At 40.6% G+C, this 26100-nt stretch overlaps 1 protein-coding gene across 18 annotated transcripts in view; it reads left to right on the top strand.

The window, feature by feature from the left end:
- Positions 1 to 26100, top strand: part of EYA4 (EYA transcriptional coactivator and phosphatase 4) — a 317460-nt gene that overhangs the window by 185105 nt on the left and 106255 nt on the right. For all 18 annotated transcript variants that reach the window (XM_086707889.1, XM_086707888.1, XM_086707893.1 and 15 more), the window contains one exon: positions 410 to 459. In XM_086707889.1, the coding sequence (XP_086564015.1) occupies positions 410 to 459 (50 nt within the window). The remainder of the gene's footprint in view (positions 1 to 409; positions 460 to 26100) is intronic.

The raw sequence follows: 26100 nt of genomic DNA on the forward strand, positions 1-26100 counted from the left end.
ATACTTTGCCCCAGAACCTGGTGTTTATTATTGTGCACTGTGGTAGGGGACAGAAGTGATATCAATTGGAAAAACATTTCTCAGTGAATTGAGAACAGTATGGCTTTCTTGTTCCTAAGTGGGAAACCTGGTTCTTTGGTTTCTTTGTTCCTAGTTAAGCTAGTCCCAAGCCATTTTGACTGAACATGTTACATACTTACGGAGTCGAGGGAAGTGCCGTTGGCAGCTGATCATGGGATAATAATGAACTACACTATTTAGCCCCGCATGCTGCCCTTGTAAAATGTGGAGATTATTCTATGGAGATCTCGGTGGGCAGGGCTGTGTCCACTTTAACAAGTGTGCGAACTTGAGCAGGGAAGTTGTATTTTCACAGGAGAATAACTCTCGCTCTTTTCTTTTCTTACAGGTAAAGAAAACGTGCACAGAATCAGATGCTTCAGAACCTCAGAATTCCAGGTACTGTAAGATAGAAGTCGAGACTCCACTAAGGGAAATGGCAATTTTGGAGAACTAGTCAGATGTTATACTCCAGATGCAACTGTGATTTGAAGCATTGAGGTCCAAAGAACTTTTCTTTATGCAAGCTACATTTCATATTGTCAAGGGTACCATTAATCGTAACATGAATATAAAGGATTCTGATTGAAGTCACCTTTAAAGAACAATAGTAGAGACGGCTCTAGAAACACTGGAAAACACTGTCCCTTCACATTCATTATTTGAGTTCAGCTTCCTTTTTCTTTCTTATCTTTTCTTATAATGTATTTTCACATCTGAAATTCTTCCAGAGATTCCACAGCTTTAAAAAAATCTGTGTTTACCACAGAACTACAATATTTTTTTTCAATAATACACTGCTAGATTTTGAGAATGCTCTCAAATTGGAAAAATCAAAATCGACTTGGCATTCTCTTTTTGGTCATTTGGAGCCTGTAGAAATGATGCAACAAAGTGCTCAGACCATTGCCTACAGGAATTTAGCACCGTGTAATTGTCTGTGTGTTTGGTTCAGATACCCAACAGATGTTTTCAGGCCTACACGTGTTCACTTCAAATCCAGGCTTGAATGTTAAATGGAGAAAGAAAAGTATTGTAGGTACCAGTACAATAATAAACATATCCAGAATACGATATTGATGATATAAACTAGCTTATTGCGTCAAGAAATTTGTATTTAATGGTGAGACGGGTCTCATTTATTTTGTCCTACTTGCTTCAATGCATGATGTAAGTAGTGATTTTATTGCTCTAATACAGTAGGTAAAAAGTTAATGGCCACCGTATATTCTTTTTGGAGAACCAGTATATATTATGTACAGTACCTTTTCAGTTTGAGTAACACTAGCTCTGTTTTATGCAGTGTGATATTCCTATAATTAATTCCTAGACCTATTATATTAAAATGGTTATAAACGGTCTTTTCTTCTGGACCATCAAGTGTACATAACAGGATAGAGGACTTTTTGACATGTGTTCTTTGGCATTTTGACCTTTGTCCTTTATAATTAGGGATCAAAATATAACCAAAGAGTTTTACCTTGTTGGAGCCTGAAGAAATGGATGAACCATTCCAGTTTTTCCTACAGAGCAGAGTAATTCCAGGGCTCATGGAGAGAGAGAAAGGCCCAAACTCAACTTTGTGAGCATTTCCTTTCTAGTCATTTTGCTGACCTTCCTGAGTGACCTACCTAGGGCTTGTTATTTAAGTAATTAGATAATTTTTGCAAAGCTGATCTTAAGGCTTAGTAGGAAAAAAACAGCAATATCATCATCCTTCTTAATATTTCATATTAAAATGTTTTACCCATAAGTCCACTCAGGATTTTTGGACCTCGTGTTATGCTAAGATAAGTTTTAAATAAGCAGAAAGCCACCAAACTGATTTTCTTCACAATTGTTTTCAGTAACAGAGGAAAATCAGAATTTGTAGCTCAGTGTATTTAAACCAGAATTAGATCATTCTTTTTTTTTTTTTTTTTTTTTAATCTGTCAAATCCTGGCTTATAAGGCCTTAAAAGTACAATATTGTTTTTAAGGTAAATAAGGGTTATTTTTAAAACACTATTTACATATATTATTTTATAATATAATTATTATATTAGCATATAAAATATAATGTATAATGTATATTAATTGAAAGCTATCTGTACTTCCTGGAAACAAGGAAGTGGTTGCCACAAATTAGCTGCTTCTAAAAAGTTTCCCGATTTGTAATATAAATAGGTAAAATTAGGCAAATCAGTATCTAATGACTCGAAAGCTTTTAACATGAAAATCAAACAAGCAGTCCTTACTTACTAAAATACCTTCAAGATGACTGAGGATCATTTACTGGTTCAAGGTTGCCTACACATTTTGATCTTGACTGGTCTCCTCTCCTAACTTCTGGTGCAGGAGACAATTTCCACACCCTAGAAACGTCCGTAACATACAGACATGACTATTCTTGAATTCTGTATTTGTTCATGGGTATGAGGTATTGGAGTACCAAAACTGGAACTTAGTTAACGCAGCGATGGAACACCAAGAGAATAAAAATATGCAAAATATCATTCTGCACAGGCTACAGTAACTTACCGAATAGTCAACAAATCCAAGAATGCCAAAAATAGTATTTATTATATACATGTACTGAAGTTCACTTTTTATCACCTATTAAAACCCACACACACACATACCAAAATGTCTTTATTACAGACACTAGGCAGCGTTGCTTTAGCAATATACATATATGGCACATTCTTTTGTGCTTATTAGGAACCACAAACCTTTCTGTATTCTCTTTCTGTCTCTCCCTCTCCTGTGTGTATGTGTGAGAGAGAGAAAGAGACAGAGAAACAGAGAGAGACCGAGAGAAAGGAGAGAGAGAGATTGATACAGATTGAGATTTAAAGCCTGGGGCTAGATAATTCTACTGTAAACAAATCTAAAGAAAAGAACTGAGCTCCAAATGAAATACTGCATCAGCATAAAATGCATGCAAGCTGGAGACCCGCTGCCTTATAAAGTGCTGCCTCACTTGGAATGTAAAGCTAATATAATTCATTTATTTAGCTAGCTTTATAGTGTGTTGGTTTTGGATATGAAAAGATTAGAATAAATGTAGATGGAAAGTGTTTTTACAGTAGGGAAGTAATTAAATTGGGTGTGGAGACTTTGTAAGGAAAATTCTTAGGGTGACATATGTATATGAGCAAATTCTTTGTCTTGCTTGGCCTTAATTCCTCTTTTGGAAAGAAATGTTTGGGCCGCAGATATGACTGGTAGATGGGGAAAAAGAGACTTTACCAACCTATGTAAGTAAGGTAAAAACATCTTAGAAATAACATTATATGTATATATTAAAAGTCAGGTATTAGGGACTGCATTTTCTAAGGTTCATAAAGCGATATTGAATTTGATGTCGTATGGAAAGTCATATGATGTGCTTCATAGAAAAATGGACATTTCTTTTTTTTTTCCTTTTTTTTTTTTTTTTTTTTTTTTTGCTTTCCTCTGTGTTGCTAATCATGTAATAGCATCATTGGCTTTTGTTCCTAAAACTAATGTTAACCATAAAATGGATACCATTGAAAACAAAAATCTGTATTTTTCATATACTTTATCTAAACCTAAAATTGTCTGTTACTAGATAAACTATCCTAAAAAGTAAACTGAAATATCATTTTTATGTTGATTTTTTTCCCCCTGTATGGGTGGTGAATTTATTTGTGTAGCTTTGTGCCTCATTTGAGTCTTCACTGAAAATACATGGATCTTATTTAATTGTGCAATAATGAATAACTTCTGGACAGGTGAAGTTACTAGAAGTTTCTGTAAGTCTTGCATATTTTTAACTTTCTACTTTCAGTTCTCTCTCATAAGAGGTGAGGAAATCATTTATTTCATCCTTTAATTTTGTTCTTGGCAAATATCTTATATGCAAATATGCCTGTATGTTAAAATAGTCCCCGTGATACCTGAATGATTTCTTTGGTGACATTCTTTGGTGGAATTTGGTTTCCCTTTCCCTTTCTTCCTGTTTGGGTCACTAAAAATGAATGCAGCATTTTCACCAGGAAGAGACCAAGAATGTAGACAGGAAATCAAACTCAAATCCGGCAATTTTGTTTTCTACTTCTGCTACTAACTATGGAGTGAATGGAAATGAAGCATTTTAGTGAAATTGGCTGTGTGGAGTGACTTCTAGGAAACATATCCATTCTTTTCCTGTTACTGCTTCCTCTCATCCCGGCCACAGTATCTGCCACCAGCAGATTATAGTAGGGGAATACAAGGGAGGGTAGTAAAATATGGACAGTGCTCATGGGAACTGTGAGCTAAGATGCTAGGTTTTCCATGTGAAGAATAAAAATGAAAGGATTCAGTGGGTAATGGTGAGGGGTGGACTCTTCCCTCCGTCAAAGGTTGAGCAATTTGGTTTGCTGGGAAATTGGGTTTCCTGAAATCAGCAAAGCCTCCGTTGGGTGCTGTGACTTGCCCTAGTCTCTACTGACTTGACAATGATCACAGAAAGACAGAATGACTCTCAAGCTTTGAATGAAGCCCCGGAATGAATCTCAGCTTACTATCTAATATTTCAATGAGCCTCAGGAATTTGATCTATTCAGTGTCTGTGTAGAAAATCTTTACAAATGCTACTAATTCATGTTGTGTAAATAATTATGATTTAACAATGTTATACTTAAGGCATTATGTTGTACATATTTGTTTGCTGGTAAAACGATTATTGTAATGCTTCCAGAAGCCTGAAGTGTTTACCGGCGTAGAATTTCACGTCAAAAAATTAAATGCTGTGTTTTTTTCATAACAGTGAAAGCTGAGGGCCCCTTTGTGAAAACACACATTTGTATTTCACTGTGTCAGATCAGAGACCCATCTAGCCCAATATTGTGTCTCTAAGAAGCATCAAAATCCATCACTACCAGGTTGCCTCTTCTCAAACTTGCAAATCTCAGGATTACGTACTAATAACACAGGTTCTCTCCCTAACGCAGTCTCAGCTATTCAGTCCGCGTTCATGTAACCATTTCATTGACTTAGTTACATTGCTAGCAAATACTATCTTTTGGACTATAGAACCCAGAAAATTAATAATCACACTACAAAGTTAATTACTTTGTATTAATTCCTTCTACAACCACCTCTTTCAAGTCAGAAGGTATACTTGCCCTGAAGATGATTGATGGATATGCTGAGATAGTGTGATTTAGTTCACATGTCTGGGGATTTGGAGAGAAAGAACCTGGAACTCCATGGATACATAGTTAACCGGAGTCATGCCGTACGTAGCTCAAACTCTTTCCAATTGTGCAACCATTCTGCCTCATTTGAAAGCCCAGCCTCATGAGGATGCCTCTGTGGTTTCTTTATTATTTTGGCCAGCATTTATTGGAGGTTTTCTGAGTCCGTTTGCCTTCTCTGGTGTGTGTTGACAGATTCCTACAGAGGTGGAAAGAGCTGGGATTCTGAACAAGAATGAAGTGTGTGTTCTGTTTTGCAGTTAGTCATATCCTCAGTATCGAGATATCTTGACCCTTTCGGTCACGGTAGCCGTTGAGCTAGTCTCCTCAGATGATTATGTAAGGTATCCACTAAATCCCTGATATCAGTTAGTGATAATCGAAGATTTAAAGAACAGTCTCAAAACTTAGATTATTGTTTTCTAAGCGCCCTATCATACAGGTTTCGGATCAGCCTTTTCCTATAGTTCATGGGAACCCCTGGTGATGTACCTTCGTTGGCCAGTACAGCTCTACCCTTGTGTAGCTCTATACCTGTTAATTGTTCTGCTTGTTTCCCCTCCAGAATTAATTACCTTCCAAGATTAAATGAGTAAATGAGAGTAAAAAATGTATGTGAAAGGCCCTTGCACATTGGTACTCACGGAACAGTTTCTTAGTATGTCTTTAAAATTGAACAAGATAGGGGCGCCTGGGTGGCGCAGTCGGTTAAGCGTCCGACTTCAGCCAGGTCACGATCTCGCGGTCCGTGAGTTCGAGCCCCGCGTCAGGCTCTGGGCTGATGGCTCAGAGCCTGGAGCCTGTTTCCGATTCTGTGTCTCCCTCTCTCTCTGCCCCTCCCCCGCTCATGCTCTGTCTCTCTCTGTCCCAAAAATAAATAAAAAATGTTGAAAAAAAAAATTAAAAAAAAAAAAATTGAACAAGATAATGGAGAAGGCTAGGCTGCAAGTAAAGGGAAGAAGGGCCTCACTGTCGATACTTCATTCACACGCACTTATGTGCTTTTTAGCTTTGGCTTTATGTCTTAGGATCCCTAGGTCTGGTTCATGATCTTTTTGCTTACTTCTCATTTCATGTTTCTCTCGTGTAATTTTTGTTCATGACTCTTGACATGGCCCACCATGCCTAGCATGCTCTGGCCACTGCTTTTCTCTAGCTTTGGTTTCAGGCCAGCTTCCCGTGGTGGAAGGGTCTGGGCTCACAGATGCCATTGTCCTTCCACAGAGGCTGGGACCGCTCTTTCCCCATTTGTGCTATGCTCCCCCTCCCAGCTTTGCTCCCCTGCTTAATTTCAGCTAATCCTTCGTAGGATCTCTGACCTTCCCTGGTGAGCCAGTGGTCTGGACCCATTGTCGTGTGGCTGCGTGGCCCCATGTGCTTCTCCTTCAGGGGCACCTCATTTGATTAACGTTGGCTTCATTCACTGTACTATACGCTCTACAAGGTCAGGGTCACATCTGCTTTTTGCTGTTCCCTATTATATCATTATGTAGCACAGTGCTTAGCAGGTACCAGGTTAGTATGTACCTGTTTAGTGAATAGTAACTTCCGAATATGCAGATCTAGCTAGTAATCTCTCCTGGAACATCTCTGGTAGCCACAAATCCCTAATTCAGTTTTATTAGGGATTTCGCTCTGCCGTCTCGAACTGCTCTTACAAAATACGATGATGATTACACTCTCTCCCCCAGGATCGTTTCTTTCCTGTGATAGATAATTCTCTCAGTTGTATCCTGCCTCAGGACTGTAGAGTAATCTCTGACCTCTTTCTCTCTTTCCTTTCCCAAGTCCTGTTGGTCATCGAGTTGTGTTTAATTTTCCTCGGCTGTGTTTGGAATCTCTTTATCCTGCCCTTCCTACTGCGGCTGTGAAAGTTCAAGCTGCCCTCACCTCATCCCTGAATTAATACAGTGCATTGCCATGTGGCTCTCTCGTTTCCCTAAAGACCTTGCCTTTCTGTTCTGCCAAGCTGTCAGATGAGCCCTTCTTGATGACATTTTCCACATGGCGTTACCCTGTTCATTGATCAGACAAACGGTATTTAGTAGGCATTCAAAATACACACAGAAGCATGAACAGATCATCTTAATAATAGAATTGTGTGCATGAGGTAAAAATGAAGACATACGTGTTCATACCTAATTGCTGTCTGGAAGAGGCCAGGGATTACTGGGATTACCTGTTACCTGCTGCCCTGTTGCCCTTAGTCTAATCTGCTAGATATTCATTTAGTCCTATTTCATATTCTTCCTTTAATTGCAAAGTAACATAAGAACACATGAATCTACCGTGGCTCTTGGAAAGTACATTCCTGAAAAAATAAGCCAGTTACATATACTGTGATTTTCATTTTTTCCCTTCCCCTGTCCTCGTTTCCTACATGGCTTTTAAATTTTTTTTTTTCAACGTTTATTTATTTTTGGAACAGAGAGAGACAGAGCATGAACGGGGGAGGGGCAGCGAGAGAGGGAGACACAGAATCGGAAACAGGCTCCAGGCTCTGAGCCATCAGCCCAGAGCCTGACGCGGGGCTCGAACTCACGACCGCGAGATCGTGACCTGGCTGAAGTCGGACGCTTAACCGACTGCGCCACCCAGGCGCCCCTGCTACATGGCTTTTAGAGGAATACAAGATTGTTGGGTACTATGTGGATGCTGAAAGCATCCATCTTAGGGTACTACTTGCTTGGTAGTTCTACAGGTGAGCTCATTTCACAAGAGAGTTAGAGGAAAATGGTGCCACCAGAATGCAGCTTGGACACTGAGCACTGGGGACCAGAATGCCTGTGAAGAGTTTCAGGGAAGATTAAGGGCTGTGGTGGAATGTCAAAGAATAGATAAGACTTGAAGAAACGGGGAAGGGGCGCCTGGGTGGCGCAGTCGGTTAAGCGTCCGACTTCAGCTCAGGTCACGATCTCGCGGTCCGGGAGTTCGAGCCCCGCGTCGGGCTCTGGGCTGATGGCTCAGAGCCTGGAGCCTGTTTCCGATTCTGTGTCTCCCTCTCTCTCTGCCCCTCCCCCGTTCATGCTCTGTCTCTCTCTGTCCCCAAAATAAATAAAAAACGTTGAAAAAAAAATTAAAAAAAAAAAAAAAAAGAAACGGGGAAAAGAGAGCCCAGTGATGTACAGGAAAGGACTAGAAACTGAAACTGACAGGGATTTTTTATAGGTGGTGAGCAGTCCCAATTGATGCAGGTGGGAAAACAGTTGATGAGATTGGAAGATAAGTGGATTATTGCCAGCTTGGATTCCTAGGTTTTTTGGTTTTGTTTTTTTTTAGTTAGGATTCATTGGTTGTAGCCACTACTATGAGGCACTTTAAGCACAAAGGAGCAATTTTGTTTTTTTGTTACTTTGTGGTTTTGATATTAATCTGAGAGAACGTGAGAAGAGAGGGTTAGAGGGTTTGCTGGATTTTGTAAGATGTGCGAGCAGAGTAGGGCCCACCTTCCTGATCATTTCTTATTCACTACTTGATGTCTTTACCTCTTGATGAATGTTGGCTGATTGGCTTTATTTTCTCTCAAGGTCCCACAGTAGGAGGAAAATCCCCATGTCACAGTGCTCCTGATATAATTTTTACCTCTATAGGTAAAATTTCTACACTGGAATTTCTCTCTCTTTTTCTTTATCTCAGCTCCAAATTTCTGGGGAAAGGAATGGTATCATTCCTTGTCTTAAAAAAAGTTTATTTATTTTGAGAGAGAGAGAGAGAGAGAGAGTGAGGAGGGAGAGGGGCAGAGAGACAGGGAGAGAGAGAATCCCAAGAAGGCTCCATGCTGTTAGCACACAGCCCAACACAGGGCTTGATGTCGTGAACCTTGAGATCATGGCCTGAGCCAAAATCAAGAGTTGGACATTCAACCAATGAGCCACCCAGGCACCCCTACCCAGGTCTGTTTTATCCAGCACCCCTTCCCCGAGTCCTAAAGTTTCATAAAACCCAGCTTTTATCACTGTCTCCCTCCCTCATGAGATATAACTCAGTGGTTATCCTTTTCACTAGGATGGAGACTTGGAGCTTGATTTCATAGGTTGGACATCTTCTATAAACTGGTCAGCAAAGAAGAGATTGTGTGACAGAGCTTTAAGCTGAGTGGCAGCCAAGCTTCAAAGTAAGAGGAGCTCTATTCACCTCTTTCTGAAAAGCCTTCTTGTAGTTCTTGACCCTCCTGTCCCCCTTCCCCAAGCTGACCAATTGCTGTTCAGTGCACCCAGTCCTTCTCTTCTGCTCTCAGATGCCAGTGCAACTGGAAATTGCTTTCTCCATTTCCTCCAGTTGTTAAATGATTGTCTGATGAATGCACTTCATGCCACAGTTCAAATTATTTATCTTTCTGAAGAAAAATTTGCCAAAATGAGGATACAGGTTTGGTCTTACGTTTTTTAAGAAGCCAACTCGCAAACAAACTCAAAGAAATACACTGAGTGATCAATAACTTAGAGCCCCAAAATTTGAAATTTACAGACATTGATTGGGAGGTCACTGGTGGGTTGCTGATCAGGTAATAATGTGATTCAATTGTACTTGTGATGACGGAGCAGCCATTGCACAGGTGCCTGGAGGCAGGGAGGCTAGTAGCCATGGGACTTACTTTTTTTTTTTTTTTTTTTTTTTACATTTATTTATTTTTGAGAGACAGAGAGAGGCAGAACACAAGTGCGGGAGGCACAGAGAGGGAATGTGACACAGAATCCAAAGCAGGCTTCAGGCTCCAAGCTGTCAGCACAGAGCCCGATTTAGGGCTCGAACTCACGAACCACGAGATCATGACCTGAGCCGAAATCGGACACTTAACCGACTGAGCCACCCAGGTGCCCCGCCATGAGACTTTACTGAAAAAGCCTGAGAGACGTTGAGCAAATAATGTTATTTTTAGATGGCATTATACAAGTTTTTTTTTTCTATGGTTTAAACACAGTTTCCAAATTTCCACATCATGTATTATTTATTTATCTTAAGAAAACTACACATATTGTAAAGCATGAAATAATAGATTTGGCTTGAAATAGGCGTGGTGGCAGTGGGAGGGATCTGGCTTCTTCCTGACAGCTTGCATTATTCTCTGAAGATGAGGAGACGCTTGATTTCCCCACATGTATTAGTGATGAATTCCAGAGGATGGCTGTGTTCCTGGTCAGCCTCTCTTACAGTAAACGGAGTTCTTCTGAAGTCTTTCTGGTTAATAATATGAAACAGTCTTTCTGGAGACCATGAGCTGCTCTGAATTAATTTGGTCAGAGTAACACATCACATAAAGTAGCATTAGTTTAGCGTCTTTTATCCAGAGGACCCGAGGAGCCCCAGAGTGATCATCAAAATCATTATGGTCGGGGGCCATGGTGGCCTCTGAGATATGCCATGTTGGCTGATGGGATGCCATGTTGGCTGATGGGGCTCCTGAGCTACATAAATCCTTACCGTTATCCTGGACTTGGTGTATTTTCAGTGCAAAGTTCTTGACTCAGCTGAGTAGAAAATGGAAATTTTTGGAGGGTCCTCTGCAAGTTGGGCCAACCGAAGGCGGCAAGAAACCAGATCTTACAGTTTTCTTCCCAGTAATTCACTTAGAGCAACACTTATTCTTGCCCTTAAAGTTACTATTAATTGAGCATCATCTATGTGTCGGGCACAGGTCTGAGTGCTTGAGATACTTCGGTGAACAAAACAGGAGCATACGTGATGAAGGATTATTTCAGGAGATGAGAAGTACTAGGGAATAAAACAGAGTCTGAGAGGTTCTCATTTTAAATTGGACAACATTTAAGCAAAGGCTTAAAAGCACTGGTACTAAACCACGAATAGGGCCGGGGGAGTGCATTCCCTTGGGGAGAAGCCAATGCAGAGCCCTGCCTGGTATGTCCAAGCAACAGTGGGGAGGGCCTTGTGGCTAAAAGGGAGTGAGCCCAGAGTTTCAAATTTGAAGTGGCAACGTCCTAGAAAAGCTGCAAGTTCTGTTATTTCCTGTATTTGAAAATATTTATTAAGAATTTTAATAAATCAGTTGTAAATATTTTTTTTTTTCTCCTGGCCTATGGATGACATTCTCTGACAGGCAACTCATGCATCACTGTCACACGATGGGCTTGATGGCCTGCCGGGAACACCTCTTTTTGCCACACCACACGCATTTTGCCAAGACAAGGGCTGTGTCCTGATCAGAAGGCTTCAGACTCCTTCGCCAGCAGAGCTCCAAAGTCTGAAGGCATTTTTTAAAAGTAATACTCCTAAGATTTTAGCTATGTACATTTTTAGAGAGAGATGAGGGCTTCGACTCCAAAAACTTGATTCATAAATACACGGAGATTCTGCTCATTATCTCACAGTTAATCATCACATCCCTGTTGTCTTAGCAACCTACAGTGTGCCGATTTGCTTTGCAATAAGCCAATAGATGAATGGATTCTTTGTTCGTGTGTTTTATAAATTTCTATCACCTGATACTTGATGTCTTTCTGGCATGCTTACTGTACTAAAAAACTGCTTTTTTATTCTTCAAGTTTACGTCACTAAAATACTTTATCGCTCTTAAAAATCTAAATCTCTAATGAGAAAATATCGACCTAAGAATAACTGGAAAAAAATATATGTGAGACTCTGTTATAAAAAATGCTTTCATTTTCATTATAATTAATTTCCAAGGCTCAGTAAACTTGGCAAACTGAGTCGTCTGACACCCTTCACTTGCACAGGCATATATGCGAACTACAGAGAAAGAAACAGCTAGATTTGCCTGACGACAGATCTAGGTGTCATAGACTTGATTCCCCCAAACTCACATGCTCGCTTTTCTCAGATGCTGTCTCAGAGCATATTTGTCTCTTACGTAATTGCAGAGCTTTCAAGTTCATAGCTTCTTAAGGTAGATGTGGGCGTTGCTTACATGCGAGCATGGGCAAACATGGCAGACTGGATGAGTTCAAATCCCAGGTGTTTGACCTTGAGCAAACTGCTTCATTTCTCTGTGCCTCAGATTGTCTCATCTGTAAGTGGGGATCATGCCGTATTGTCCTCGTGGGTATGTTATCACTGGAATATTGACAAATAAGAGCCTAACAATTAAAAAGAAACAAAAATAATAAAACATAAATGTAAGCATGCAAAATGTCTAGTCATGCGGGCTGCTGTGGTAGTAACCCTAGAAGCCCTGTGTTCTTGAGCAGTTCCCAGCGGATGTCTGATCACGGTCAGAGGGGGCTACTGGGTATCTTCAAAGTTCAAAGTTGCTTGCCTTAGTACTTGTATAATCATTCTCATTAGTTCTGATCACTTTCATTCTCTCAGGAGAAGTTAAATTACATGTAGCATCATAGCACGTGGTGGAATTATTTCTATACAAGAGCTTCTATATTTGGATGTGCTGTTGCTTAAGACGACACGCATCTCAGCCACCTGGACAACTTGGCTAAACCCTAATGATCATTTCTTGAAGGTTCTTGATAGCTGGAGTTTTGTAGAAATATTTCTTTTTCACGTGGATAAGGACAAATCAATGCCTGAATCATTTAGGGATTTTTTTTTTTCAATTCAGTTCAGGTACCTAGCATAGTACCTGCACGTAGTAGGAAAGCAATAAATACTTATTATACGAATGAATGAATGAATGAATGAGCAGCTAAGTTATTACATTTTTTTGTGCGTGGAAAGTTCCTCATGCCTTTACCTATATTATTCTCACTGCAGTATGCCACAGAATAATTAATAAGGCTCAAATATCATTTGTAAACAAGGTCAGGTTTAAGAGAGACCTCTAAGCTTTCGGGAGCAAGTAGGGTGACTCTGTATCCTAGCCTGCCAAGTACAGTTCCAGCTTACATCTGCTGTCCCAGTGTCCCTCTGGAACTGGTTAGAGATACTTTGCTTTCAAGAAAATCCCAGTTTGCACGATAGGTTTTACAGTTCCTCGAATTAAATGATCACGCCCTTACCAGACCTTCTGAGGTAGAAACGTAACAATCACTCTCTCCTTTTCCGTCCCTCCCTCCTTCTCTCCTTCCCCTTTCTCTCTGTCTTCCTCTCTTTCCTTTCTTAGGATGGCTTTTGTGAGGGGCCTTGCACTTTTAGCCTTAAAGCAGCACAATAGGTGAAAATGCTTCTTGAAGCCAAAGGTCACTGGGAAACAATTGTTCTGTTTTTACAGCCTCAACTCAAATCGGGAGCTCCTCTGTTGCATTCTGCCATGGGATCCACTTATGGCAATTCCACACCTCTCCAAAATAATACTGTCTTTTCAAGAACGTACACGGTCTTATTATTAAATGAAGTGACGTAATCCTTTATCTCCCCTATGTTGCCGTGCTCTCACTTTCTGTTGTTCTTCTGATGGAGTATCCAGAGTCCCAACGAACAGGGATGTGAGGTTTCATGCTCGTTGCCTAGGGGAAGGATGATGAGTGTGGTTTGGAAGAATGTCAAGGTGGCTGCACCACTCCCTCCACGTAGCAGCTGTCATAGTGAAGGATGCTGGCTTTAGAAGGGACCGTGGCGTCTGACAGCGAGGGGGGACACAAAACAGGCTGCTGTCGCTCAGACACCGACCTGACATATTCTCAGACACGTTACGTACGTGCTCTTGGGGTAGTAAGTATCATAGGTTTTCTTACAAAGAGAAGCACCGATGGGGACCATGGTGTGGAGGAAACATGAGGTGTACGTGTGCAACGTGGCTGGAAGCGTGGCTGACCCACCAGTATTTCTCCAGGGGAGATTTGGAGGAGTCCATTCTTTGTTATGCAGGACTGCTCCACACTTCACAGGACTGTCCTAACCTGACTTCTTCCAACTCTAGGTGGCAGTCCCAGTTGCAGTGAGAACCCCAGATTCGCTGGCATATTTTCAGACAGTTTCCAGGTACCCAGCGGATGTCTGATCACCGTCAGAGGAGGCTACTGGGTATCTTAAAAGTTCATATGTCTTGTAGACTAAGAGAAGCTTGAGAAACAAAGGGCTTAGAAAACAGTGCTAGTGAAGCCAGCCTTCCCAGGGCCCAGAAGAAGTTGCTCAGCTCTGCTGGAAAAAGCACTCTCATCTATAGCCTCTGAAAGTTAACCCCAGAATGGCTCTCACAGACACTTGACATTGGAACAAGGGCATCCATGTGAGAGTGTAGGCAGCAAAGCACAACCCATCAATACCTGGGAAAAACAACTCAAGGTCAGTATCCCAGTAACATCATTTGATTGTTGATGCTGCTTAGACAGAGTCAATAAACTCGACAGCCAGAATTCAAGGAACTTTCCTGACGGTGGAGGTTGAGTAATGTGCAGTTTCAGAATTATTTCCAAAATTCTTAAATGCCCAGCGCCTTTTTCGTCTTCCCATTCCATCTTTAGTCTATCCACCGCATTCCGTTTAACAAATTCTTAACACCAGAGCACAGGAATTTTCCTAAGACTGAATTTTACTTCATGGAAAAGCTTTTCTTTTTCTTTTTCATGCAATGAGAATTAGTGATTATTGAAGAATCTTAGAAACTGTGGGCTTTTAAATATCAATATCCTCTTCTTGATTTATCACTTACCAGTACTTTGAACAGGAGCCGGAACGCCTTTAGAATTGATTTATTTCACTTGCATAGATGACGGGCTCCCAGATTTCTCACACTGCATACTTTTCTGTGTCCTTTCCCCTAGGTTCATGCCTTGAGGTCCGTTTAATGAAAGCAGCTGAGTGGCTGCTAATTAAAGTTGGAAAAAAGAGAGGACAGTGCAAAATGTAGGCCTTGTCTTCAGGTTAAGAATCAGATGAATAGCAAAGGAATGCCTCCTTCCCATCTCTGTAATTCCAGGAGTGACCAAACTGGTTTTACAATCCATGTGAATTGATTCTGTGTGTATGGTAAGGGTGAAGGGGTTGTTGAGACCAGTTTACTTGGAGTCCTTTGAGTCTTTTTTGCTTTATGAATAGTCTTACTCCTTTTCTTATGGGAACAGAAATTTTGCGCAGTAGACTTCATTAAAGTGAATGTTCATATCTAAATTGAAGCCGGATCTGTTGGTCGAACTCTAGCCAAGCACCTATGAAGCCGGGTTTCCACCTCTCCACATTCAGGGAGTCTGATTTTTTCAGCTGCTGCTTTTTTTCTTCATGCTACTTTTACCCAGTTGGCCTTTCTTTTGATATGGCTGATAGTACGAGTTAGAACTTCTCAGGCTGACATGTGTTTCTTATTTCAGAGTTCTGTTCCAAAACTTCTCCCTTTGCATGCATGCTATAGAAGGTTTGTTTGAAAACTTTGGGAAGGTTCTAAATCAGTAGAGTCCAGAATTTCACTAAAAGTGAGGACATTTGGAGAGGTAAATTGACCACAGAATGAGAAAGGTCAGTTCCCTAAAAAAATGTTCTGATACAGCCTCTTTGAAAAAGAAGAAGAGGGGCGCCTGGGCGGCGCAGTCGGTTAAGCGTCCGACTTCAGCCAGGTCACGATCTCGCGGTCCGTGAGTTCGAGCCCCGCGTCGGGCTCTGGGCTGATGGCTCGGAGCCTGGAGCCTGTTTCCGATTCTGTGTCTCCCTCTCTCTCTGCCCCTCCCCCGTTCATGCTCTGTCTCTCTCTGTCCCAAAAATAAATAAACGTTGAAAAAAAAAAAAAAGAAAAAGAAGAAGAAAAGCCAATTTTCAGTACAGAATCATATTTAGTAAAATCTTGTCCTCAACCACAACCGATGAAATGTGCACAAACAGGAAATCTGCATCGGGTCATTTTAGCTGATGCACTTGGTATATGATGCAGGAGGATTGGATTTGTTTAAAGATGAATCGCAAAGCGTGCAGATATTAGTTAAGCAACTATAAGGTATAACGTAACCACACGGTTATTTGTCTTTTGGCTAAATGTGTGCTTCCAAGGTCTGCAGTGTTTCGCTGTTCTGTTCAGAGCAACGCCAGCTCGGGGCAGCTTGTGCCCGCACCAGGTCATGCTAAACCCAGGTCAGTATCTGAGGGAATCTGTTTGCTTTGCTGGTGGATTTTCTATGCATAATTTATACACGTTCAATTCTTTCCAGTGTCAGACCCAGCATATTTATGTTATAATGTATTCTTTTTTATTGTAATTTGGGACAAGCGTCAATAACTTCTAGTGAAGCAGTGGGGACAGAAAGAGATTACTTTGGCTAAACCCGTACTTGGGTATGTTTTTCTCCCTCTTTCGAGAAGACGGCTATTACGAGACGGTTATTACGAGAAATTCAATATTATTCATTATCTGGTTAGTTCACGAGATCAAGATGGTGGTGCGAGGTGCAGAAAGGTGGGGAAAGTTAGGGAGTTAAAAACAGGTTGATAGAGCCGTTGAGGAAAAAAAAGAGTCAAATGAGGCCACTTATGTTTTAAATCAAGAATATGTTTTCAGTGAAAATATCCTCTAATGATTCACAGAAGAATGTTGTCAACTTCGACTACATCTGTGGAAAATCAAAATATAAGTAGTTATATAGCATAGAATCCTGGCAGGAGCCTATGCTGTGACATGAAACAAAGTTCCCATTAAATGATGATACTTTTGTATTTTTCTGGTTTTAAAAGTAGTTTCCTGACTTAAAACAATGTTAACACCATTTTTCTCCTCCACATTACATGGATAAATTGGCACATGCCTGTGTGATTTCCAGAGTAGTTTTCCTAAAATAGTTTTGATGGGAAGATAATTGTTTAATGTCAGTGTATCAAGTTCTGCTAGAGTATAAACAAATTAAATAAGAGAAAATAAGAGGAGGTTTTATATAATTACTGGGAAAACATGGAAGGAATAATTAGGCAGTTAGATCTGAAAAAATGAGGACTAGTATTTCCAAATTTCATAATACTGAAATATTCATAAGGATTCCTTGCCTTATTCTCTGACGTAGCTTGATTTTTATGTTACTGAATTTGCACATCAGAATAGCATCATATTTACCTATTTATTTCCAAGTGGGTTTTTTTTTTTGTGCTTATGTATCCTCTATTTAAAAGAGTTTCATATAAAAGTGAAACATACCTAGGACATACTGTGTACAAAACAACATCTTTACTAAAATACAAACTGATCCAGATACTGGTTAGAAAACTGTGCGAGCCCCCTTGCATAAACAGTCTGTGCTTTTATTTAGCAAAATCCATGAAAATAGACTCCGAGTTGGTGCCCTGAACATCATGTTGAAAACTCTGTTAGAGTGAAGTCAAAGGTAACAGTATAGCGTACAAAGTACTGTTTGTTCCCTTTCCTCGTGGCAGTGTTATTTTAAAAATACTTCGGGGATGCTCTAAGTTGTGATTTGGATCCAAACCCACCTCATTGTGCATGGGCCCCTTTCACGTTAAATTGTAGACTTTTTCTTACTCAGTGGGCATAAATTCGAATCGCTTCCAACCCCTTTGGGTAAGAGTGAAGAGAGAGAATTTGCAGTGGTTCCTAGGGTCAGGTTTGGTTTTGGAATTAAACTGAGGGGCGCGGCTCGAGTTCCCCTACTTGGTTCTAACATCCTCTTCTTAGAAAATAACATCAGAGCCAGCAGACTCTAGATGGTCGGAGTTCCAATGCCATTCCCTTCCCTACTAACAACTAAATTTCATATCCTCTTTTGCCCCAGAGAACCGGTTTCCTCTTCCGTTGTCATGAAGACTAAATTAGCTGGTACTGTGTTCAGGGGTCGACACGTGGTAAACATTCCACGGGAGGTGGCCGTTACCTTCCCAGTCTGCACAGCTCGCTCTGGGGACTTGTGACTTGACCTGATTGAAATGTGGCGGAATCCAGGACTCAGCCTACCTAGGAATAAGCGGCTCGGACTGAGGGTCTTTTCTTGCACGCGTCTCTCTAATGTCAGAAACTCAGAATTTGGACAGACACAAGCAGCCACAGCGCCACGGTGTGTGTGGGGAGAATGGCAAGGACTATGGCTTTTGCTGACCTTTGAACTGTAACCACAGTGACGTAAGGGTGGGAGAGGGAAGAGCTGGGGGCTCCCCACTACCGCAGGATGACCTGCGCACATTCCCACTGGATGTGATAGGACTTGATGCTTTTGTTACAGGATTGTGGCCCTAAACATATTCTTTTCGAAATTATCCGTATGATTCTCGGGAGGGGGGGTGGGGATTATATTCTTGGGAGAGGGGATTGCATATGTGCATGGACATACCTGCACACAATACACACACATACACACACGCTTCTTGTCTATACCATTGTACGTTTGTGGACCTAACATGCACACCTTCCGCGGATTGCATAATGGCACAGAAGGACATCTAATGACAGTTCTTAAAACTTCTCCAAAATACCTTAGTAGGGAAAAGTACTTCGATACGTCTGTTGAGCTGTGGAGTGGCAGGCAGGCTCTTATGTTTCTTTATCATTGAATTTGTTGCTCTTTATTTAGTAATTAGCGCTCTGAATATAATACTTGCCCTTTTTATTCTCTTCAGATTTCTAAAAGGGTAGCATTCATGAAATAACACAGTATTACAAAAACATTCCAAAGCGAGAATCTGGTTAAGTATCTGTAAGCTTAAATTCAGACTATCTAGGCATCAACACAGATATTGAAATATGTAGTGAAACGGTTCAGTCCATTTTTCCCTTTGCAAATTTGGGTTTGGTTTTTTTGTTTTTTTTTTTTGTTTTTTTTTTTTTGCTTGTTTTGTTTTGCTTTTTTGTTTTTTGTAGGTTTTTTTTGAAAGGGGTGGATATTTATTTTTTAATTTTTTTTAATGTTTATTTTTGAGAGAGAGGGAGACCGAGCACGAGCAGGGGAGGGGCAGAGAGAGAGGGAGACACATGTCTGAAGCAGGCTTCAGGCTCTGAGCTGTCAGCACAGAGCCCAACGCGGGGTTCGAACCCACAGACCGCGAGATCATGACCCGAGCCAAAGTCGGACACTCATCCGAGCCACCCAGCCACTACAGATTTGTCTTCATGAAGCACTATGGGAATTTTTAACTGTAATTAAAAATCAAATGCTTGCCTCTTTGTCTGGTCTCGTGATTCAGGGAGCAGTGCAATAGAAAGATGCTGTCCGGGCATGACTAGTAGGCGATAGTGCTCCATTGTAATTCCTTGTGTAACAATCCTGAGCCATTGCTAAGTACAGTCTTTATATATTAGCTCAGTCAATGATAATTAGGATTAAGTTAGAATTCAAAACCAAAAGATTCATAGAATGAGTCCATTTGAAAATAGAATAGGGGCGCATCGGTGGCTCAGTCGGTTAAGCGTCCGACTTCGGCTCAGGTCACGATCTCACGGTCTGTGAGTTCGAGCCCCGCGTCGGGCTCTGTGCTGACAGCTCGGCGCCTGGAGCCTGCTTCAGATTCTGTGTCTCCCTCTCCCTCTGCCCCTCCCCTGCTCACGCTCTGACTCTCTCTGTCTTTCAATAATAAATAAATGTTAAAAAAAGAAAATAGAACAAAATGTCATGTTTATACAGAAATAAGAGGGAAGGTGGCAAGTGACAGGATCAATAGAATTAAGGAGGAGAATGGGCTGTAGAACTGTTAATTACTCGATCCCACTGTTAATTGTGAAAATACTACTTCAAAGAAATGCTGAGTGTTTGAGAAATGGCATTTGCAGTGGTGAAGCCTCTGGGCCCTGGAGACGCACAGGCTGGGGTGGGATTCCCACGCTTGGCATTTGCCCCACCGCCTAGGCCCTTCTTTTAACCTTCGGCTGCCTCCCGTTTCATCGCTTCTGTCCAGGGGATACTCACGGGGCCTGTCTTCGTGAGTCGTTGCGAGGATTAAATTAGTGAAACTGAAGCACTTAGCGCCAAGTGCTATTTTTATTGTTTGTGTTGCTACTGTTGTGCTTACGCAGAAGCATTAGTATTGCAGATGCCAAGCTGTAAAAACAAAAAAGCGTTAGGCCAAATAAGAATTGATGTGGTTTTCACGCACCTGAAAATAAACAGGGTTCTGGGACTCTAAAAACAGAAAAGGATAACACAAGATCCTTTCCGACCATCTTAATTTGTTTATACGTTAAAACGGGCCAGACGGAGAATGAAAACTATGATCCAGCTAGTTGCCTTCCTTTATTGATATTCTCCACAGGTTTTGTGTAACTCCGAAAAGGCTTAGCCTGGGCACTAGAGTTTTAGAGAGCATTGTCCTATAAAACGAATGCTGGTGCGGTTTTCCTCCAAATGCCCTCTTTAACCGAAGGGAGGAAAATAAAGACTTCGTACTGGTATATTTAAGTCCACGGTAGTATGTATATTTAGGGGTACAGTGTTCCACGTGAACATGATAATTTGTTGAAGGCGTTTATTAAGAAAGATGACATTTTAACTTCAAGGATTTTTCCCTCATATCAGACGTATGTATTTTTCACGATCGAGCTCATCTCCATCCAAATCTGAGTGATTATAGTCTGCTTTTTGGACCTTCATAATTTGGACTGCGTTTTATAAAGCAAGGAAGCTATGTCCATAACTCATACTTCAGAACTGGGAGAGAGCTTCTCCTGTCGTGTATGCTTAATAAAAGTGTCTTGGGAAATTGAACTCTTGATGTCCTTGGACTGCTTCCTTTGTCCACTTTTTCAGATTCAAAGCCAGCGTTGCCAAAAACAAAGATGGAGTCAATGGGAAGCATAAAGCACGTGGTCTCTTTTCTAACTGATGTTACATAGTTATGAGAGCGTAGCAGTTAAGATCCCTAATTACTGAAGCAGTGAGCGACTTTATTCCATTAATTCATTCCCACCCGTTTAGCCAGCAAAACACGAAGACCTGTCTTTGCCCAGGTCACCGTGCTTCTTCTGAAAACACAGTCCACAGTCTTGATGGGTCTCACGTGTAGTGGTTCCTCATTCAGTGTGAAAAATCTATTTTTTCATATTATAAATGTAAAACTTTGTAGATTCTTTAGAATAAAAATGCATCCAGTCACACTAAATAAAACAAAACAAATCATCTATAATTCCAGCTCCTACTGTCCTCTAGTGATAAGAAACAATTCCAGTCGTTGGCTTGAATATTTAAGGCTTTCCCTAATATAAAATACTTGACACTAATAATTTGCTATGCATTGAATTAGTAGCTAACATAAGCCTAAAAGTAATAGGCAGCACTTTTCACTTATTTTTGGAATGTAGTTCTGGTTGCATGTGGCCCTCCTTCATCAGGCACCTCGAAGTGGTTTGCTTATATCAAGCTTCTGGTCCCTTTGGCTCTTCATGTGAGGGAAGGAGAAATGGGAAACCCTGATTCCTTATTCACTTGATTCGACATCTACTATTCCATTTTATTTTAAAGCTCTCCGGGGCGCCTGGGTGGCTCAGTCTGTTGAGCGTCCGACTTCGGCGCAGGTCATGATCTCAGGGTCTGTGAGTTCGAGCCCTGTGTCGGGCTCTGTGCCCACAGCCCAGAGCCTGGAGCCTGTTTCAGATTCTGTGTCTCCCTCCCTCTCTGACCCTCCCCCGTTCATGCTCTGTCTCTGCCTCAAAAAAAAAAATAAAGTTTAAAAAAAAATTTTTTAAATAAATAAATAATAAATAAATATAATGTGTATATATATACATTATAATGTATACACATTATATTTATTTATTATTTATTTATTTATTTACTCTTCTCTGATAGTACCTGCTCACTCATTTTTTTTTTTTTTTTTTTTTTTTTTTGTTGCCTTTAGTTATGCTATTCTTTCCGTTTGAACACACTCCCTTGGTCTTTCTTATGTTATGGATAACTCTTGCCTTGTAGGACCCAGTTCCAGAGAACCATTTCCCAGTGCCATAGATTCAAGGTGCCTTTCCTATCCATCCCTGTGTTCCCTAGCCTCACCACTGCCATGGCCTTAATACATCATGCTAGAATATTACCTGACTCCCTGCCGCCCTAACTGGACTTTGGTTGGTAGGGACTGTGGTTTTTGTCGTCGTCGTCGTTGTCGTTGTTTTAATCTTAGCCGTCTGCTGGCATCCGAAGTGGGTGTCATGAAGTATCCAGTGGATATGTGAAGGAGTGAATGGGTCAGCATCATTTTGACAACCTCTTTTCTCCAATAAAAACTAGGATGGAATACACTTCTGAAAATCTAAATGGTTCTGACTGAATATAATGGTTTTCTGGGCGACAGAAAGCACCACTGATCTGATAAGGCCGCCTAGTAACATGTTTCTTCTTGCATTTGTCACAGTGAGGTGACTAATTTCCACAAGAATCCTAAAAACTCAGCCTCAAAATTGTGTATCCTATCGATGAATACATTGCAAATACTCTTCATCCATAAATTCAAAAACATTTATTGAATATGAGTAATGTGCCAGGCGCTATTTTAGATAGGGGTACAGCAGGGTAGAAAAGAGACTCAAGTTTCCCTTTTGGGGTTTACATTCTAGTAGAGGGGGGCAAACAATAAGCAAGATTAATACATAAAATAGAGTGTATTATTGGTGTCAGGTACTATGGGAAAAAAAGCAGAAAAAGAAGAGAAGGAATGTGTGGGGACAGGAGTTTGATAATCTTGTACTGTATGGCTAGGGAAGGCCTTAGGGCATGAGACAGAGGAAATGAGGTGGTTGGCCAAGCAGAGATCTGGGAGAAGAGTTACAGACAGAACTGCATGTGCAAAGGTCCTGAGGTGAGAGTATGCTTGTTGTGCTTTAGAAACATTGTCTTCAGCTGGAGAGCAGTGAGTGGGAGAGAGTGGTAAGGCGATATGATGGGGGATATGGTGGAAGAGGAAAGTGGCTTACTTAAGGTCATTTTAGGGGTTTTACCTTTGTTCTGAATGAGCTAGAAAGCGATTGGAAGGCTGGAAGCTGAGGATTGAACAATTTGACTTTGTTTTTAACAGGATCACTTTGATTAAGTAGTGCTATAACTGTCTGTGATGGAAATGTGCTATAATCCGTGCTGTCCAGTATAGTCGCTACTAGTCAAGTATGGCTGTTGAATGCTTGAAATGTGGCTGGTGCAACTGAGCAAGTGAGTTTTTAACTTCAGTTCATTTCTATTTAAACAGCCACATGTAGCTAGTCCTTACTGTATCAGACAACATAGATACAGAGGAAAGACTAAAGGGAAACCTAATGTTGGTATCTATATCAAGTATTGCCTTGTATATATACTGTAGGTGGTTAAACTTCATTACTGTTTCCAAGTATTAATTTAACAGGTGGTGATTCAGCACTTAGTATGGGGCAGGCTCTGTCCTAGGTATTGTAAAGAATTACCCATCTGTTAGATGCTGTTCTTGCCCGAAAGAGGAGAGATAAGACACATATGAAAGTAGTGACACAAGATAGACTGTCATAAAGAAATGACTATTAGTTGCTGAGAGAAGGAGAGAATGAGTGAAGTCAGGACTTCCTGGAAGACATAGCATTAGCTACACCTGAGAGGTGTTCCATGCAAATTCCTGTGCCATGGCATGAATATGAGCATGCCTACAGGTATCTCATACTCTAGGATCTGTGAAAGCAGCAGAGGGCTGGGAAGAAGGGTTTTGGTAGCTTTGGAAAGCCTTTGAAACAATGTATATTTTGTGAATTTTCTCTTCCTTAAAAATGTCCTAAAATTTCAGGATGTTCAATGCCTTAGTCTTCACAATTCACTGTTGTCCTCAGCTGAAAGCCAATATGTATCCGTTAGATTGCATAGCCTGGATGCATCAGACTGCATAGCCTGTGCACATTGAAAGCTGTTAACAACTTGCGTAAAATATGTTTTTATGCTTTAACAAAATATATAATTTCCAGGTACACAACTATGATTTTTTTTAATTCTAGAAAGCTTCCCATCAGAATTAAAATTAAATATATGATTATTTCACTCCTCTTACAATTTCCTGAACAGAATAAATTAGGAAGAAATGCAGAAAAATTTTAATAAGCTTCTTTATAATTACAGAGACAAGTGGCCTAGAGAAATAACATTATCTATAGCCTTGGTTTTTCCGGAAGTTGAAAGATAAATCACTTATTTGACATTGAAGTTTTACATGTATCATGTGTGTTTCTCTTTAGTAGATTTTGCATACAGCTATTGGCATAATATTTCAGTATATATACACATGGGTGTGTATATGTATATATATATACACACACCCATATATGTATATACACGTGTGTATGTATATATATATATATATATGCATATATATGTGTGTATGTATATATACACATATATATGTGTGTGTATGTATGTATATGTATACACACACACATATATATATACGCGTGTATACACACACACACACATATATGATACGATAGCTTTGAATTAGAAAGAAAGAAAAAAGTCTTTGCTGTCACTTTTTTTGTTAGGGAAAGGATTAATGAAAACTCTTAACTGTTAATTGTTCATATGCTTGTTCAGTGTTATCAGCCAGTCAAGATAACTGCATTTAGACATTTTTTAATGGAAAGAAAGCTATTCATCTCAAGAGGTTTATTTAGATCATTCTGCATATTTAGTCTTGTTGGGACTTTGTTAGTGTTTCTTAAACTGAGAGGACTGGACTAGATATTGCAGGGGGAGTACAGGGGGTAGGAAAAAAAAATAGATCCCATAAAGAGCCCGTAAGCCCAAACTCTGTCACATCACCTGGACTTTTGTTCTTGCTCACTCCTTTCCTGCTCTACAAGCCTGCCTCCCCTGCCCCCTTCCATGGCGTCACATTACAGCACGCTTAACAGAAGCAGTTCACAGGGTGCCAGCTCCCCTGACTCTTGAGTAATCCCAAGACCCCCTGTGCCATGGATAAAATGCAATAATAAATCTTCTCAGCTCCAGTGATTTCAGTCTCCTGAATTCAATTAAGTTGAGCCTAGTAGGAATTTGTAAATCAAATAGTGAACTCTATGTAGATTCAAATTCAATTTAGGGCTCCTATGTTTGTTACTGATTTTCTTTTTCTGGAAAAAAAAAAAAAAGAAGGAAAGAAAAACACTGCTGCTGTTTTCCATTTTTCAGCTTCCTTGTAAAGGTATTTCTTATTGAAACCAAACTCCTATTCCTTGAATTCCTAGACCACTATCTATCATGCAATTCAAGTCTGTTTTCCAAATGGTAGAGTGCCAGAAATCAAAAGCTGCTTGTTTTGGGTGCCTGGTTTTCTCTAGCATTCTTTGGAGGATTTGAAGTGGGGGGGGGGGGGGTTGGGGAAACTGACCTACATTAAGAGCTAAAAATGGAAAGGGGATTAGGGCAAGCTTTAATTTAATTATGCAAACCGTTGCAGAACTATAATGCATACCTTTATAAGCTTTCTTTTATTGTTGGTGCCGCAGTTGGGTTTTGCTGAAGAGCGTTTGTTATGCTAACGATCTGCGGTTCTTAATAAGCACATCATGCGTTTTACCTTTGGGCCCTTTGTGTGAAGATCAGACCATCCCTCTTCTGTTTTTTCTTGGCGGATGCCCACCTCGAGGTCTGGGTAAGGAGCAAGGTGACGTACTCCGCCTCTGGGGGACGACAGCATCTGGCTCCTTGGCAGATGTCACGTACGGTATTGTTAATGGGCTCAAGTTTGCTCGCAAGTCCTTTATGTGGTTACATTGCAGATGGACTGTCGGCATAGTCTTGTCCTCCTGAATGATTTGTGTGGGGGTGTAAAACAAACAAACAAACAAACAAACAAACAAACCAAACAACCAAAAACCTTTGGTTTCTAGAATATACACATAAGACTGAGTGAATCTCAGCAGGAGAAATTTTTTTTTTAAAAGTTGTTCTTACAGGGACAGTCTGCTATCCAGGATGATGGCTCAGAATATAGATTCTAGAACCAGACTGACTTAATGTGAAACCTAGATTTACCGCTTGCTAGCTGTGAAGCCTTGGAGAACTTACCTGACCTCTTAGTGCCTCAGTTTCCCCATCCAAATATAAGGTGATCAGAGCAGTGCCTATTCCCGTGTTTC

The sequence above is a fragment of the Puma concolor genome, chromosome B2, assembly GCF_028749965.1.
Source record: "Puma concolor isolate L17-30 chromosome B2, mPumCon1.1.hap2, whole genome shotgun sequence".
NCBI lineage: Eukaryota > Metazoa > Chordata > Mammalia > Carnivora > Felidae > Puma > Puma concolor.